The sequence below is a fragment of the Homalodisca vitripennis genome, chromosome X (assembly GCF_021130785.1).
Source record: "Homalodisca vitripennis isolate AUS2020 chromosome X, UT_GWSS_2.1, whole genome shotgun sequence".
In the NCBI taxonomy this organism is placed as follows: domain Eukaryota; kingdom Metazoa; phylum Arthropoda; class Insecta; order Hemiptera; family Cicadellidae; genus Homalodisca; species Homalodisca vitripennis.
Window position 1 is genome coordinate 94,512,728 of NC_060215.1, and position 18,373 is coordinate 94,531,100.

General features: G+C 33.2%; 1 protein-coding gene across 2 annotated transcripts in view; it reads right to left on the reverse strand.

Moving 5' to 3' along the window:
• LOC124369586 (3'-5' RNA helicase YTHDC2-like) overlaps positions 1 to 18,373 on the reverse strand; it is a 146,995-nt gene that overhangs the window by 14,167 nt on the left and 114,455 nt on the right. For both annotated transcript variants that reach the window (XM_046827628.1, XM_046827627.1), the window contains exons 9-13: positions 11,277 to 11,391; positions 7,702 to 7,967; positions 5,854 to 6,080; positions 4,796 to 4,977; positions 2,964 to 3,063 (exon numbers count right to left, since the gene is read on the reverse strand). In XM_046827628.1, the coding sequence (XP_046683584.1) occupies positions 2,964 to 3,063; positions 4,796 to 4,977; positions 5,854 to 6,080; positions 7,702 to 7,967; positions 11,277 to 11,391 (890 nt within the window). The remainder of the gene's footprint in view (positions 1 to 2,963; positions 3,064 to 4,795; positions 4,978 to 5,853; positions 6,081 to 7,701; positions 7,968 to 11,276; positions 11,392 to 18,373) is intronic.

Here is an 18,373-nt window from a genome sequence, read left to right on the forward strand (position 1 = left end):
GCATTGTCCACACCTTTCAGCGTTCTCATTATTGGTGGCCCTGGTTATAGTCTTGTGGCTCCGAATATATCCCACTGATGGCCAATATATGAAGAATGCATCAGAAAGTTATCTGCTATGCAAGTTACTGAAGTACAGTTAATTTGCTATCTGTACTCCAGAATACTTCCATAATTGTATGAATACTTCCATACTTTTTGTTGTAATACAACAAAAATTAATGTAAGCAAAAGGTGTCATCAAGTCTTGTAAAGATTCTAACTAACATTTTGATGTACTCAGGAAACCGGGTTGTATGTCTTATCAAACTGTCAAACAGATGATAATATTCACCGAACTGAATTCTAAGCCTGTTTATAGGGTAAACCATGTACATTTTAGACCTGTGCAATCTATCTAACACACGTCTTTTCAAAATGCTATTTTCACTCAAGAATAGGAATTGGACAACTCTGTCTGGAGTAGTTGGCTAAAACTGTTCTGCAGCTTTACCACTTATAGCTTATCACTTGTATAGTGGCCAAGGCCTCAGATGATTGGTTGGCCAACTTTGATTGTCCAATGGTTTATATGTATTTGGGAGTCTTGACGTGACACTGGAGTAGAACTGACCAAAATAAACTCCACTACACAAGTGAAGGCAATCTTTGATTAACCAGTGCCAGGTGGGACTCATGAACAATGTTGTTCTTCGTTTACAGTTTCACAGACCATGTTGCGTAATATACGAGGTCTGTCCAAAAAGTATCCAACCGCCGACCAATAGGCGGCCGCGGCGTAAGCAACCGGCTCGAACCAGTTATTGGAGGGGAGGGGCGAGCCTACTCCTTCCCATATTAGGCATTGAATACAATCCGGTCACTCAGTGAGTCACAGCGCACTGTTCCGTACAGTACTGCTGTTTGTGTTCGTCACATTTCAATATGACTGAACGTGTTGAGCAGCGCATTTGCATTAAATTTTGCCAAAAACTTGGCCATTCAGCATCAGAGACGATTACTATGATACGGAAAGTTTATGGTGATGTGTCTATGGGCAATACACAAATAAAAAAATTAAAGAATGGTTTAGACGGTTTAAAAATGGCCGCATATCAGTGAAGAGTGATGACCGATCGGGCAGGCCTTCAACGGCCAGAAACGCTGAAAATGTTGAACGTGTTCGTGCAGCAATTAATGAAAACCGCTGATTGACTCTCCGAGAACTGAAAGAAGATTTAGGAATACCAAAATCGTCAGTTTGTAACATTTTACACAAAGATTTTAAAATGAACCGTGTTTCGGCAAAATTTGTTCCTCAGCTGGTGACAGAAGACCAAAAGAACTGTCGACTTGAAATCGCACAGGAAAATCTGGATTTGATAAAAAGTTACCCATGGCCATTTAAAAAAGTTATTACTGGTGATGAGTCATGGGTTTATGGCTACGACCCTGAAACAAATGCTCAATCTTCACAGTGGAAAACTCGCAAAGAGCAACGGCCGAAAAAAGCAAGACAAAGTTGAAGCAATGTCAAGACAATTTTTGAGTTTTTTTTAACCAGGACGGCGTTGTTCATCACGAATATGCTCTAAGAGGCCAGACAGTTAAGGATTATCTTGAGGTCCTAAGGCGGCTACAAGATGCAGTGCGAAGGAAATGAGCTGAACTGTGGACAAGCCATGACTGGATCCTGCACCACGACAACGCGCCAGCAGCTTATTCCTCAAATCTTATTCAGCGTTCTTTGGTCAAACACGACATCAACCAACTACGACAGCCTCCCTACAGTCCTGACATAGCTCCTTGTGACTTCTGGTTATTTCCGAAATAAAAAATTCCTTTGGAAGGAAAAAGATTTGACGATGTTGAACAAATAAAACAAAATGCGACAAAAGATTTTAGAAATTGTTAGAATAAGGTAGTGGCTTGTGGAGGGGAGTACTTTGAAGTACCAGATTGCCGTTGCCGCCGAGTAACGTCAATTCATGCCAGACGTCAAGGTCGGATACTTTTTGGACTCACCTCGTATGTATTATGAGATTAACCAGGTCCTGATTCAGGGAGCTGTCACATTAATTTTTTAAGTTCTTAGAGACAATTTGTTTAAATTTTTGCATCTACAGTAAGATTCCCAGGTTATTCCCAGTTTTCTGGTTGGGTGGCCACACTGTAGTAATAAATTTCTATGCTATAGTATAGTAATATACCTAAAAAAATAACCATGAAACTGTACACAATCAGAAACCATCAAAGAGAGGAACTTTATAGAGTAATTCAGATTTGGCTAATTCTATAGAATGTTATGAAAAACCCCTCATTTACAGCTTCAATGCAGGCAATTTTGTATATTTAAAAGTAAAATTATCATGATTGTGAATTCATAAATTATTAAAACTTAATTTATTTTGATGCTTTCTGTTTTGTTTTACATGATACATTATTGAACTAGAGAAAATTTACAGAAACAAACATAGTACTTAGGAACCAAACAAGTAAACAAGACAAATAGCTCATAATATACACCATCTTCTAATCTAAACCTGCTATACAAGATAAAATCAAAACTAAAATATTCCTACTTGAATTATAAACAAACATGACAACAAAGACAAGTCAGTGTAGACAGTACAGAAAAGATTAAAAATACAACTGATTTATTTTGATCATCTTAACTTGAATATTTAAAATAGAATAAATATTTAACTAGAGTAAGTCCAAAGAGTAAAAATTATCCATATAGAATCCATAAACTGCAAATGTCTAATCAAAAATCTTCCTTAAGGTACCATTAAATTACACTGTTGACCATAAATGATTCCCCAACTAAAGTAAAATTATGTGGTTACCAGTAAATAGAATAAATCTTCTTCATTTAGGAAAATTATCTTCATAATTTAAAAACTCAGGTAACATTTACCAAGCCTTATTCTGTGATAAAGAAAAAAATACATATCTGTGGATAAAGGAACAACAAAAACTTACGTGAAAGCCCAGGTTTTAGAAACAATTGTTGATCCAGATTGAGGATTTTGTCCTGATCTACCAGGACATTGACAACTGTCTGTAGAATGGCATTTTCTTCCTATAACAATTGCATGTTTGTGATTAAAATTCTTATTGATTTGTTTTTATGAAGTTAATGGTAATTTATATCATGATAGTTTTAGTTTTCTGAAACATGATAGCAGAATTTTTTACTTTCTATCTAACAGTTATTTCACTTCTAATGGGCAAGTCATGTTTCTGAGGATTGTGAATGATTATATTTAAAACCCACCTTCACTGGGGGGTACGACCTCAGGCCCAAAATGGGGTATTCCCTTAAACCTTTGTGATCAGCACCAAATTCATATGATTGTCCCCTCATATTACCTGGCCACATTGGTGACCACAGCATGCTCTCTGCCTTAGATCGGTGATTTATGACCAGGTCCTGTCCCTCAGCTCGGCGGGCCACACCTAGTGGCCCTCGCTGTTTTGTTGTTCAACTCGCAAGGCCACTAAGTGTGGCCCACTATATTGCGCAGTTATTAAATTCAATCATTATCCACTTGTGACTGGAAAGTGCTGCAACCTCTCAGCCAAATAAGTAACTAAATTAATATTTCTCTATTTGCAGCACATACCATACACAAAGTTCAGAATGACTTTTTATCTGAGTGTCAGTGTCACTGTAGCTGCTGTAGTGTATCCTATCTACTTATTAAAATACTAATGCATTCGGAGATGAAGCTCAAAATATGGAAACAAGTTTATATTCTGTTGATACTAGAGAGCTACTTGAGACTGATTTTATTTAAATACTCTTAAAACAGATAAACCTGTAACTTAAACTGCATATTACTTGGTTCGTTGAAAAGCAAATAATAAATAACCAATCAATAAAATTTAAACATTGAAGCTAAAAAATTTTGTAAACTACTTCAGAATTTAATTTAAATTTAAATTGGCATACGTGGTTACGCAAGTGCTACCTAGTGCCACGTGATGACAAAGAACACAGCCGGCCATATGTGATCCGGAAATCTGAAAAGACAACCACCTGATACTAAATCCAAGCTGAGCAAGAACTAAATTGAGGCCACATTTGGGGCCTCCCAATTGTAAAGGATTAGTTCGGGTATAAGCTGAAATTGGAGATGAAGTTCTCCAGGAGGTTAAGCCAACTGTATTGTGGTTTAACAGTTAGAGATACGACAATGAGTGGCTGGACCTCTTTTAGGAAATTTAATTTAATTTCTTGTATCAAATTTCTAGTTTTACTGGTAATGATGCCATAAACATGTAAACAATGACAATTTTGGTGTGCATTGCAACACTTAAAAGCTTACGTGTACATTATTTCCTGACTGATTTTTATGTTGAAGGTGTCAAAATGTTTATAGTTAAATTTAGCAACAGTTATTCTTTGAAACTCTCATAATGTTATTAATTAATAAGCGCATTTCAACCGTTCGTCATCTAGCAACTAGGTATGATAATCTAATATTAATTTTTCTCTTGATCTGAGACTGCAAGAACAATAATTGTCCTAAATTTAATCTTATATTGATTGGTTTCTGAAATAAAATCTAAGCATTTCTGACCAATGTTTATATTACACTTTGACTTGACCTGAAAAAAGAAGTCTCAAAAAGATCTCTGGAGTTTGTAAACACATTGCATATGTTATTTATAAGGATGACAAAATAATGCAAATAAAAGATGTATCTAAAAATTCAAATATTATAAAACACTTTTGTAGGTCACAATCGTAAACTAAATAGATAATATTTCTATTTGTAAACTTAAACAAATTACAAAATATACTTTACCTTGTTGAGTCGTCTTCTTGGATCCAGCAGACGTCTTTCTACCACAGCATCCCACTTGCGCCTGAGATCTGTAATTAGAACTGCCAATTCAATGTCAGTTCTAATTATCACCAAGGAGTCAAAGTGGAGCTCTACTTCTGTGTCTGCTGGAACACAGGTAAGGTGCCCATCCCCTCCATCTCCTGTAAATTCAATATTTACAATATTACTGCATTACTAGAGCTATTGTCAACAACTGTTCTTATAGCTTCTCCTTAGCTGCGTATATACATATGTCAGTGATACCAAGTTCAATCTTATGAAATATATTTTAATCCATGTCTTATGAATATTTATTTTGAATGATTCACAGATAATATATATCTACCTCAAGATCATAATACAACAATTAAACATTTTAATCACTTTTTATCCTCAACAAATTAAAAAAGAAATAATAAAAACTGGCAATACAACATAAAAACTACTGACAGTTACATAATTTTAGCTCATACCAGATCATTTATAGTGATACTCTTATAATTAAAGACAAGCAAATATTCAGTTCTAAAATAATTAAAGAACGGACATTTTGAGCTCACCATTTCTTAACAACCATAAAGATCATGCGGATTTTATACTTCTGGTCAAATCTTTTCTTGCAGGAAAATGCAGAATTGTTACCCAAACAATTACAATGTTTTGGAGATATTGGGCTAAGATACATTATTTATATAAATTAAAATATTATTGGCCTGATGTTACTGCTTTGGATTATTCCACAGCCAACCAACATAACTATTTGTACAGTGAAATAGAAACATACTGAGATTTGTTGTAAAGGTCCATTAAATGATTAAAAATGCCTTTATTTACAAGAGTTTCTTAGGTATAAATATGAGCTATCTACAGTCAGTGTTTTGTACAAAAATTTATATTTATGAGTTCAATAAAATGTAATAAAAGTGTGTTCTATTAAATTTATTCAATTATACATTAATTTTCTTCCCTTTAGGCTAAAAATATTTTTAACAATCAGACATATCTACAGACACGAAATGATAGAAAAGAATACTTACTGATTACAATGTGTGCAGAACCATTTTTAGGTGTTGACCCTACGCATAAGCACATGGTTAATGGTGACACCAATGTGTTTTCATACAGGCAGACAGAGTTGCCCACTCTCAGTGCCTCGCCATAGACCATCCAACTAGAAGGTACAGTTTCCCCTTTGACAATTGACTTCTTGGATAATTTATTGATCAAGACAGACTTAGAGTGGACTATTGCACTACTCAAATATCTGAAATCAAAATCTGTTCTTAAAACTTTAACAGACAACCTTTTTTACTGATGTATACAATAACTGCCAAGGCATTTAATGAACAACTGTTAGATTATCACTCAAAATTGTTATTCTCTTTCTTTTTGAGATTTCAAGTAATTTTTAAATTTTCTTCAAAAGACTTATTTGATGGCCAGATATAGAGAAATTTATTTTTAATGAACTATATGTAAAAGGTTGATACTGGCTACCCTTGTTCTATGCATAATTACGTAATTGAAAGAAGACCTTTTTGCTCATGGTTATTTATGATAGTCTATATTTATTACTGAGTGTAGAAAAATAAAAGTGTGGGCCTACCTTATTATATAAGAGACGATATAGTGGTTTCCCAAAAATTGTACACTTTCAACAACTTAAAATTCATGACTCTAACTACACTGTTTATGCAAATGTTATGGAAAACACATTTACCGTATGCAGTCAATACATACTTCAAACTGAAAACAGTATCATTTATTACTGGAAAAATATTTTTTAATATACACTGTTCAGTAAAATATTAGTATTCTTTAGCCAAAACATTTCCATAAGGAAGAAATGCACTACAATGTCACCTGTCTGCTTGTTATTCAAGTTCACTATTACAGGCAGCTAAATACAAAACCATGATGAAAGCCTTTCTCTGTAACTCTATTCAAATGTCCACATTAAACGGATATAATATATTACCATATTATATATAAACCATATTATATGATTTTGAAAAATTATAATTTTTGTATATTATAGTTGACAGCTTGAATATGAAATCAATCATGAACTAGCAAAGGGTCTCAAACCATATGTCAAAGTGTCAATGTAACTTAGTTTCAGCCTTTTATTAAAATATGAAGCAAATAAATAATATAAATCTGAGCATTCACACTATACAGACGTCTAAACATACACGCACGCACACGCACACACACACACACACACACACACACTACACGTTTGAGTAAAAATGCTGATAATAATATTGTATGGATTTTTGTCTTAAAAGGATAAATGGTAACCATCTTAATTTTAATTCAAATTGAAAGTTTTCGTTTTTAATTGTAATAATAACATTTTTTTAGTACTTTACGGTTATGATAACACTGATTTACTATGGACGGTTTTATTTGCATAAAAAGGGTATAAAATTGTGGTTGCTTCAAGAATTGGGCTTATCTGAATGTCGGTTTAATTAAGCCAATTTTATGAATATATTTGATAATAAAGTATACAATGATATATTCATTATTATAATTTACATATTTCATGAATATGAAAAAATCCCATTTGAGATTGTAATATATTGAAACAATTGATATTCAATTATTCCTGATCTAAAAGGGGAATAATATTTTTTTATAGCCTGGCTCAAAGAAAACTGTTACATTTATTTAAATCTTACTTTATAATTTAACGTTTATGACTATTTGATCAATTTGTATATAAACGTTTGCATGTCAATAAAATATTGGAGTAGAGGACTTGCTTCTTTCTATGAAGAGTTACATGCAATGAAAGATGAAACTTTCTTTGAGCATTTGAAAATACAGTGTCATCAATACAAGGTTTCCTTATAATTAGAATAAAAAGAGTAACTTACGGTGTTTGAATTTGTCGAGTAGGTATATTGATCCTAGCGACATTTGGGTAAAGTCCAGACGTCAAAGCTGCCTTAACAACAGCCCATCGTTTGGAGTACTGGTTTAAGTCATCTTTTTCATTCACCCAGCCATTATTAGTTAAGTGGGAAAGAATTTGTTCCTTCATTTGGATTATTTTGTTGACTTTGTCGCAGCTTATGAAGTTATCAAAACACCATTTAAATGGATTAAAAAAAGAACTCTTTTCTGTAGCTTTCTGCAACGTCTAAAACAAATCAGAGCAGTATTGATTGAGAAACACTTTTAAAGTAAAAGCCATTAAAAAAACCAATCAAATTCTTTACAAAATAAATTTGTTTTTAGATTTCATACAATTTACTTTATAGATTATTTCCTTATTTACACACTTATCACACCTTAAAATTAAGTTTTGAGGCCCTAATATTTTTAAGACCAAAATATTTTTTAGATTAAAAATAATTTTCAGTGACATTAGATTATCGTTAGTTTTCATTTTAATTTGAGTTCTATGGTTTGTACAGCCAGTTCAGGGTGCCCACTCAAAACCTCTTTTTTAATTTCCGGTTTTCCCAGTAAAAGATTTCCGAATCTCTAGTTCATTTTCAAACCAAATAAACAATTGTAATATTGTATTTAATCCTTACGCCGAGTGCAACGATGACGGTCTAACAAATTTTATTGCTAGCGATATGCGAGACATTCGGTAATGATTCATTCAAATAATAGAACTGGTTCCCAAATTATTCCAATTACATAAAAATGTACGGATAAAATAAAATAAAAAAGAATGGTGTTGTTGACAAATATAGAAATAGAAAATATGAATTTCAATAAAAATATTATTTATAAGTAACATTATTTTGTTTATAAATGATTTTATTCAAAAAGAACTGCAAAAACATGTTTTAGCAATCAGTAATTTTCATACTACCAAGCAGCCATCGTGTCACCTGTGATAGACTAATTCGGATTTGGATATTTGAAAATATAACGAGATCGTAATTTTCCAAACGAATCTAAAGCACGTCTGTTGATATCGGAATCAAGTGTAAAGAGCTGCAGTATTGAGTATCAGAATCCAAATCAAATCAAATCACGTTTATTTCCACACAAAAAAAATGAAAGACAAAAGTAAATCTTTACATTGAAAATGATAACAAATGTAGCATTTGTATATCTAATTAATATGAAATATACAAAAGTATTCTAGTAACACACTTCAAAATAGTTAATGCTAAAATAATATAAAAAAGACTTATGTCATCATAAATAAATCAATGTGATGAATAAAGAGATTTGAAATACACATACACACACACACACACATATATATATATACATATCCACATACATACACGCATACCTAATAAAAACAGCATTAAATTTGCTACATAATTTCTGAATAATTTAAAATAATATGGGAAAAGAGCCTACATGGGCCTTAATGGCCTGAGCGTAGACTCGAGTATGGCCTTCGAATTTTATCTTGAGCAGAGTGTAGATTAATTTTATAAAATATTTTAATTGAAAGAAGTCATCTGAAACAGAATAACTGATGGATATGACTTGGAATTCTGATAATTAGCAATATTGTAGAGAAAGTAGACAAAAACAAATAAAAATATTGAGTGAACAAAAATTTATAAAAATAGGATAATTACTTAAGTAAATGGATTTTTCTATCTATAGTTTGAAGAGGAGAGGAGACAATCCCGTCAGTCAGTTATCATATAGTCTAGGTCCGTCTGTAGCAACAGAGATAAGTAACTGGGCCCTCTCACTGCTTATGAGAATTAAAAACTCCTTGACATTTTTCTTAAAAACCTCAAGAGAGGGAGAATGGAACAGTTTGAAATTTCTAAAACTATTAGAATAATTTCGATAAGGAATGTGTGCTAGATAAAAACTGTTTGTTGTCGCAAATGATGTGTTGGTGAATAGTATTAATTTCGACTATATTTGCATATCTTGTGTTATAAAATCCATCTATCCCTATTATGAATTCATGGACATTATAAATATTCACGCATAATCCATGCATGCTTTCCCTGAGACTGAAATTCATGCGTAATTCACGCTTTTTCAGATTCTCATCGTTGCTGGCAGCCCTGATTCCAGTCCCGAAAATGTATCGTAGCTCAGAATATATCCCACTGCCATCTAATATATGAATAATGCATCAGAAAGTTATCTCCAATGGTAGTTACTACATTGAGTTTAATTCGTGATCTGTAGAATAAGTAGACACTAGTACAGAACAACACCTTCCCTAGTTGCCCCACAATATGAGCACAATTAACGTTATCTATAACTGGCTCTTAAATATTTTGTATCTGGTTTAAGATAATGCAAGAATAGAATCAATAAATTGAACAGTTTGAATTGTCTACTGATCATCATGTGTGCGGGGAAATATTTCAAATGAATAGTTAATCGGAGGACTGATGAGATTTCCACCAACCGATGTAAGCCAATTCCACTCTGACAATGAAAACTGACGTTTGTGGTAGATTCGGCTAGCTGGTGGTCTCCAAACAATATTAAGCTTATATAATGATGTATCGTTGTTGTGGGAATAGATACAAAGTCTGTTCACACACAGCAATGTTTATAATTTAACTTTTAATAGCCGACACTGATCTCCAATTCTTGCAATGACACTGGTGCGATAGTGCTTGTGAGATATCTTACACCCATTTAGACTAGTGATTTTTACTGTCGGACAGAAAACTTGCATCACTTTTTCCCAGTGTAAGCTCAGCTAGTTAAGTCGAGATTTGAATGTGACTGTGATACCTAAACATAACACCCCTTTCTTTGTTTTAACATATGTGACGACCTACCGGAATATGTGTGTGAGGATCAATAATTCATATACTAAACTGGGGCATCGGCCGTGATACGAGTGGTAAGCGTAGGGTGGGGTGCAAAGTGGTGGGGTCTTCATACCATATTACACTAGCCAAGTCAGTGTGTCCCCGAACCTGGGAACTTAATGATCCATTTATTGTTTTCTAACAATTTCTGATTGGGCTGAGCTGATCTAACTGGCTTCTTTTCAATCATCTATCATGCACTCGTTTTTGTTTCAGTGTACCCTCAACTTTCAGGAAATCTCCCAAAAATCGGACTCCTACTCTTCTTTTCTACAACTGAATTAATTTTCTCTACTTTCCTAGCTAAGGAGGAACAGCATATGCTAAGGGCTGTGTGGTCTATGCGAATTCTGGATACCTGGTGACCTCCAGTTTAAATATTGCCTTCCCCAGGTACAACAGGATACTTTTAAAGAGGATGCCAAACTGGAAGACAACCACTAAAGGGTAGAGGGAGAACAAGCTGAAAGGCTAGCCCCAGAAGTCCCTAAACTGTGTGGTGCTGCCAGGCAAAAGAATAGGAGAAACATCTCTTTATTGGAAATCCCTCCCAAGTCTGAAATTATGACAATTTAAAAATAACCATCAAATAATAAAACATAAATTTATATAACTTTTACAAAGAACTCTAATTACGTTTTATTACATTTGTAAAATGTGTATATGGTGGGAGATACCTCAAAAATTTTGATGGATATCAAGTCATCACTGTAGCCTTTATTAATAAACTGTTTCTTACAGGATGCTGCTCTTTGTTTCAACAACTGGCCCGCTGGTATTTTAAAGAGATCTCTGAAAAATAAAGAAAATATAAAAGAGGATATTCAGTGTTGTTTGGTTACAAAATTCCTATATACATTAGGTTTATTTGGGAGATTTAAGAGTTATTTCAATCAAAAACTTACCACTTAACAGTCCTTACAGACAAAGAAATACTAGTATTTACATTAAATTCTAATTGAAAATCCTTAATCCTAATTAAAAACTCTGTCATGTGTAATTGATGAGCGAATCCATCAATAATTGAATGTGTACATAACCATTGAATCCAAGAATCAACTTGAGAAATATTTTGTCTATTTGTATGTGTATGTGGCGACAGTCAACAAGGACTAAACATACAAAACTGTAACAATAAGCTTAATTTATTAATAAGAACATTAGACCCTTTCATCATGAGACCCTAAGAACTTATGTACCACAAAAATGTAAGTGCTTTTATGTATAGGACGAGTGTTTACCCTATATATTATGTTCACTTAGTACAAGAATATGAGAAAACATTGTACTTAATTCTAAATGGACCTTGTGCTGCTTTCAGAATCATAGTATATTAAGGATGAGTAAGGTTGGGGATAGGGGCCAGCTCCTGTCAAGATACTATGAGGAGGGAAAACGGGCAACAGACTGTTCCTGTATTTGGAAGTTGAGTAGTACTTTCATGTTATCACTCATTAATCATTAAGTGCTTTGTAGCTATTGGGAAATGAAAAAAAACAATTTTTTTTCATCAAATTTCATTATGGTGTCTAATATAATGTTAGTATTTATTAATAATGAAGATGCTGGTAATCAAATCATGTTTGTAGAAGAGGTAATTAATGTCACACACCTAATTTCAAACAGGTCATGCACAACAATGTAACAGCTGATTATATTAGAGTAAATTTAAAATGATGATATATATATATATATATATATATATATATATATATATGTATGTATTCATGGGAAGTTGTTTGGCCAAACCATATACTCTTCGAAGAAGCCAAGCCTGAAGATGTGTTCTGAAACTCCGAAACTCCTTGATTCAGTTGTCTTGATTTCAGCAGGCAGTCTATTGTAAAATTTAACACCAGCGTGTGTAGGCCTCTTTTCAAATATTCTAGTCCTGTGAGGAAGCAGATTGAAGTCATTTGCATGCCTAGTACCATAAGAATGGAAGTGTCAATTCCGTACAAGGCCTTTTGAATTAGCTACGCAAATAGTTTCCAATAGATAAATGCCCACTACAGTTAATATTTTACCATTGAAGGTGTCTCTGCAGCTTTCCCTTATTTCTAGACTAAGCAGCAAGAAACCTCACAGCCTGCTTCTGTATTATCAGCACTCGCTCAAGGTGGTTGTGTGACGAGGCCCCCCAAAGCACGATGCCATACCTTATGTGTCCCTCAAAGAGTGCATGATAGCTAGTCTTGGCTGCCTGAGGTGAGGCTATAGCTAACATCTGTCTCAAGACAAAAAGTGAGCTGATCAGCTTGCTGCATAATTAGTCAAAATGATTAGCCCAGGAAATATGGTTGTCCAGTATGACTCCTAGATGCTTAGTTCACTTAGCACATTGTAAATTAGGAAGAGCATGAATGTCATCTCTCTTGCTTCCAAAGTTTATTTGTACACTTTTGCTTTCATTTAGAGCAAGATTATTGGAGCTGCAATAGTCAAGAGCCATGTTGAAGGCTATGTATGTCTGCACTTCAAGATCCTTCACAACCCTTGATGAAGGCACAAGGACAGAGTCGTCAGCATACATCACGATTCGACCTCTCTTATTGTTCTGTAAAATAAGAGAGGACAAAACTTAAAAGTATGAACATTACCGAGCCCAGGACAGACCCCTGGGGTACTACTCTGGTAATGGCAAGTTTTGTAGATCTTACTGCAGATGTTGTTCCATTCCTAGATTCCTTCAATTCCACCAGCTGTTCACGACCTTCCAGATAACTTCTGAACCAATTCCATACCGTTCCTTCGAAGCCAAGATGTCCAAGTTTATCTCAAATAAGCTTGTAGCTAAGACAATCAAATACCTTACTCATATCTTGATGGATGCTTATGACATTATCACCTTCTTCGAGTAAGATTAATTCAACAAGATCCACCAAAGCAGTTGAGGTTGATCTATTGCGAAGAAAACCATGTTGACTTGATATATCAATGTTGTTTACTCTCAGATGTTTGAAAATTCTTACAAGAATAACCTTCTCTATTATTTTTGCAATGGTTGATATTAGCGATATCGGTCTGTAGTTCCACCATGTCATCCATTTTTTCCTTTTTTGTGCAAAGTATGACCTTTGCAGTTTTCAACTTACTAGGGAAACAACCCTGACTTAAACTGAGGTTAACGATGTGAAGTAAGGGTGGAAGTAACTCCTCCATGCTGTATTTAATCATCATAGAAGAGTACTCATCTAGACCGTCAGAGGGTTTGGATTTCATTTTTGTTATCGTTTTCAATTCTCTTTCAGAGGTAGGTTGTAACACAGTTAGAGGTATCCTTACATTCGGAGGAAATATTTTTCTTACTGCATGTTTTTCCAGAAGATTCATTTTTAGTGTTTCATCGGCCATAGAAGTAAAAAATATAAGAAACCTGTTAGCAATTTCTGTAGTAACCTCCAATTTTTTAATTGAATATAGTTGATTGATGTAATATTTAGAATATATATATATATATGTATATATATATATATATATATATACATATATATATATATATATATATATATATATATATAGTTTCATATTGAGTTTCCTGCTTATGGTTGTTACTTTAATAATGTATAGGTCTTCTTGTATATTTATACACATGTTTTTCATTAATTAAATTTTCTGAAAATCTTATAAGGTTGAAACTGTTCCATGGGAGATGTTTTTATATCATATTTAGAAAATACCTCCTGTTTGGTGGATGTATGCCTAATAAACATCTAAAACTTACAGTAAATTAATGTATCTCCCCAGCAAATTTACAAATATTTACTAAAGGTAGAATATGACAAACAGCACTATGGTATTATCCAGAGGCCGCTATTTTTGTACAGTTTTTTCCTGTTGAGGTTTGGCTGCCCAATTGCACTGCGACCTGAGGTCTTTAGTGCTGCCCTAACTAGTATGTCCCATCAAGCTGCAAGCTATAACAGAACTGCTAGCTTTCTGGGGTCCACCTCTCTTACATGACAGGGCTCAGGAAAAGCCTTCCCTATATATCTGAGTTGACGTTTTGATATGCCTGGACAGTCCAGCCAGAGATGGTCTGCTGACTCCTCATCCTCAATGCAGATTCTATAGATTTCTGAGTCACTTAGTCCTAGTCTCTTGAGGTGTTTCCGGAGAGGTCCATGGCCTGTTAACATTCCCATCAGAAATCTTAATTTTCCTTTTGGTAAAGTCAAAGCTATTTCGTTACCTTCCCTTAGCGGGGAATAGATTTGATATTCTTAATTCTTCGGAGTTATGCCACTTGAAAGCTTTAACTTTCCTTTCCCATCTCTTTATAAACTCCTTGCCATAACTAAAGGGTATACCAAAACGAGGTTCTGACCTATCAATGTGGATCCTGCCCCCTTTCTCACCAGTGAATCTGCTTCCTCATTTCCTCTGATGCCTTCATGGCCTGATGCCCAGCTCTTCCTGATTATGTTTTGCCAGTTCCATTAGCAATGAATGCTAAACACCCGCCTTGAATCAAATTCGAAGTTTCTTGAACGTTATGAGCTACCTGGCTGTTTGGGATGCCTCACTTACTGTTGTTACATGTCATTATGACTATCGGTTCTTGTTTCCTGACTCCCAAAAGGAAGCGATGTCAGCGAGAAAGAGGCCATACTGTCCCTATCTACTATTAAGTATGTTATATCTAATAATGTAGTTACTTTTAGGTCTCTGGTAAGAAAAACTGTTCCAAAAATAGTGGCCTCCAAATAATACCAAAGTATCAACAAACATTTTCTTATATAGTTCTGCACTTCATGGGTAATGTGTTCATCGAAACGTCTGGCCATTGAGGAATTACATGGTTATTTGTAAAATTATGATTTCTGCTTTTTACAATTTCTCAAACTTCTAGAACTGGCTTTGTCAACAATATATCCAATTATAATTCCATGAAGAAAATTCCATTTAAACTTATAATCATAATTTCTTGCTTAGGGACATTAAAAGAACTGTTCCAGAATATTAAATAACGGTGTTGCAATTATAAATGTTCTTTAGCATCACTTGGGTAAGTGATTTGACATTTGAAGAAAATACCATCTCTGCATTCTAGGCTATTGATTTGCTTCAGGGTGTACATTAGATGACCATCAAATCGGAGATCACATAGAACCAAAACATAGATAGTGAATTATTCCTCAACATCCCTTAAGTAACTTGTGAAATTCTGTAGAAAGTCCCAACCCAGAACTCCAATCTAAATCGCTGCTTAAAAACAGATTGTATCTTTAGGGGATGTTACCTCTATCCATCCATAATTTTAAAAAAGACAAATTTTCTTAAATGTGTATGGTAAGTGATGAACTTGAGAAGAAACCTCCAATTATTTATCTTACCTTGCTGTTTCAGAATAGAATACACACACTTGGCCTCCACTCGGAGGGCATTAGGAGACATAACAAAAAGAAGTATATAGAAATAACATTTTACACAGAATAAAGATAGTAGATATTGTGATCTTCAAAATACTATTGTTCCTGTGTCAGTCACAACTAAGATACAGAATGTTTTGGTTTTGACAAAGCGATTTGTAAATATAACTTTTCATAATAATAAAAGACATTTCTTTTTACAAATTGAAATTGTTAAATTTTTGATGTATTACTTAATATATGCTAGTATATACCTCATGTGGGTTAGTATGTCAAACTCAAGCAATGGATTGTTTTATGAATATGATCAATGTTTGTATATTTTAAAAACAACGGTACCAAACTAGCTGCTAAAAATGTAATGTAATTTAAAATGATGACTTTTTAATATTTTTATATCTCATTTACATTGCATACCGCAGAAATAAAGAAGATGATTATAAATTTCTTTTAAGAAAATTACCAAAAGACAGATATAAAATACGGAGCAGGAAAAGGACTGTAAGTAAACAGTAATTTTGTAAAGTGAAAGCAGTGGACCCAGGTTTCCCAATATGATTTTGTAACTGACAACATAAAAAATTAGGATTTTTAAATGAGTATTTATAAGTATTTTCTGTTTCTTTTTAAGATTTGCACATTTTAATGGGTTTTCATAAAAAAATTTTATTGCCTAGGGATATTTTATGTTTTGTTTTTTTTTTAACTTGAAGCAAGTAAAGTCTTCTATGGCTCGAACTGTAATTAAGTTTTAATTTAAAACCTCTGCATAGTTTAGAAAAGCTCATAATAGAAAATCATAAGGAGAAACATTAGTTACTTTAAAAAAATATATAAATAACAACAAAAGCTTAAAAACATTGATATTCGCATTAGTAGTTAGTATTGTTCCAAAAATGGTTTTGTGTTTAAAAAGAATTCAAATATATATGTATTGTAAAGTATAAAACCATCTTTGTTTTTTTTTTTTTTTTTTTTTTTTTTTTTTTTTTTTTTTTTTTTTTTTAATAGGTATACTAAAACTTATGATTTATAAAATAGTTGTACAATGTTTACCCTCATATTTTGGTCTTCAATGTAACTCTTTTCAATATAGAGGGGATGGTCCGTACAGATGTTATAATAGTTCTTATGAAAGTTGAATGACACATTATTTTAAAGTCAACTTCTTCTGATTAAGGACTTGCAAGTTTCATCTTCAAAAGATCATCCCATTAGAAAGAGTTACTAGTCACAAAGTTTCAAAACTTCTACAACTCATATGTTGGACAATCTGACATGATACTAATGTCAGCTATAATATATTTCAAGACAGTTTGCAATGTTTCTGGTCAGTGCTAGGATCATATAGAATTTATCACTTTATTTATAATCTTAACAAAAAATATAAATTTAGAATCTAACGCACATATATACAACTGATTGGAAGATCTTACCCTGGAGATTTTCTGAAATATATACGTGTTGAGGGGAAAACAAGAATAAAACATGAAGTGGGAAGGGTTAATAGGTGTTAAGCCAGAACATGTCTTCAACTTTAGAATCAAGTCTGCCTTCATCTTAAATTATCGTTATCCTACCAATTTGTTTAGTTAAATAACATCAAGTTGGTTATAGTCTTTGTTAAGTGTCAAATCGGACAATATATATATATATATATATATATATATATATATATATATATATATACAGGGTGTATATTATGTCTGGAAACACCCAAATATATCCTTTAATAATTTAAATATAAATTTGAAACCTCTTACAATCGTGATAGAGATTGGGCATCTACTTTTTGGAACAATGTTTTGTTATGTCACACCAACGGGGGACGTCCTGCCGAGGGTATCGTGAATATTCTTAATGGAAGCCTATACCTTGTGATACATAATTTTAAAGGTAATAGCTTACTGAATTGAATGCCACAAACCGCATCTCAAGGGAATTATTCTATCAGAAAATAGAGCATTTTTAGTATTGAAAATTTACTGATGTTTCAACAATGTAATTTTAACATGGGTTCTTGCCACAAAATGTGTTACACTAATTTTTTAGCATTTTTTAAATGTTCAATTAAATAAAACAAAAATTTCATTTTTAAGCTGGTTCTATTAGCACAAATTTGCCAGTTTTTATTACAGTACAATTATGGAAATACTTATGTTATTGATTTCCTTATTACAAATAAAAAAAATAATGTATGCTGTTAGAAAAGTCTTACAACAAACGTTTTACCTGCATTTGGTGTCAAAGCAATTGTTCGAACTGTGTTCCTTCTACGGTTTGGACAATGAGCCAATCTTGTGTAAAATGATTCGACAGAGTTGCCTAACATTTCTTCAGTTATCAAAGCAATCTCCTCCATAATCCTGTTTCTTAGGTCTTCCAAATTATGAGGCTTTCTT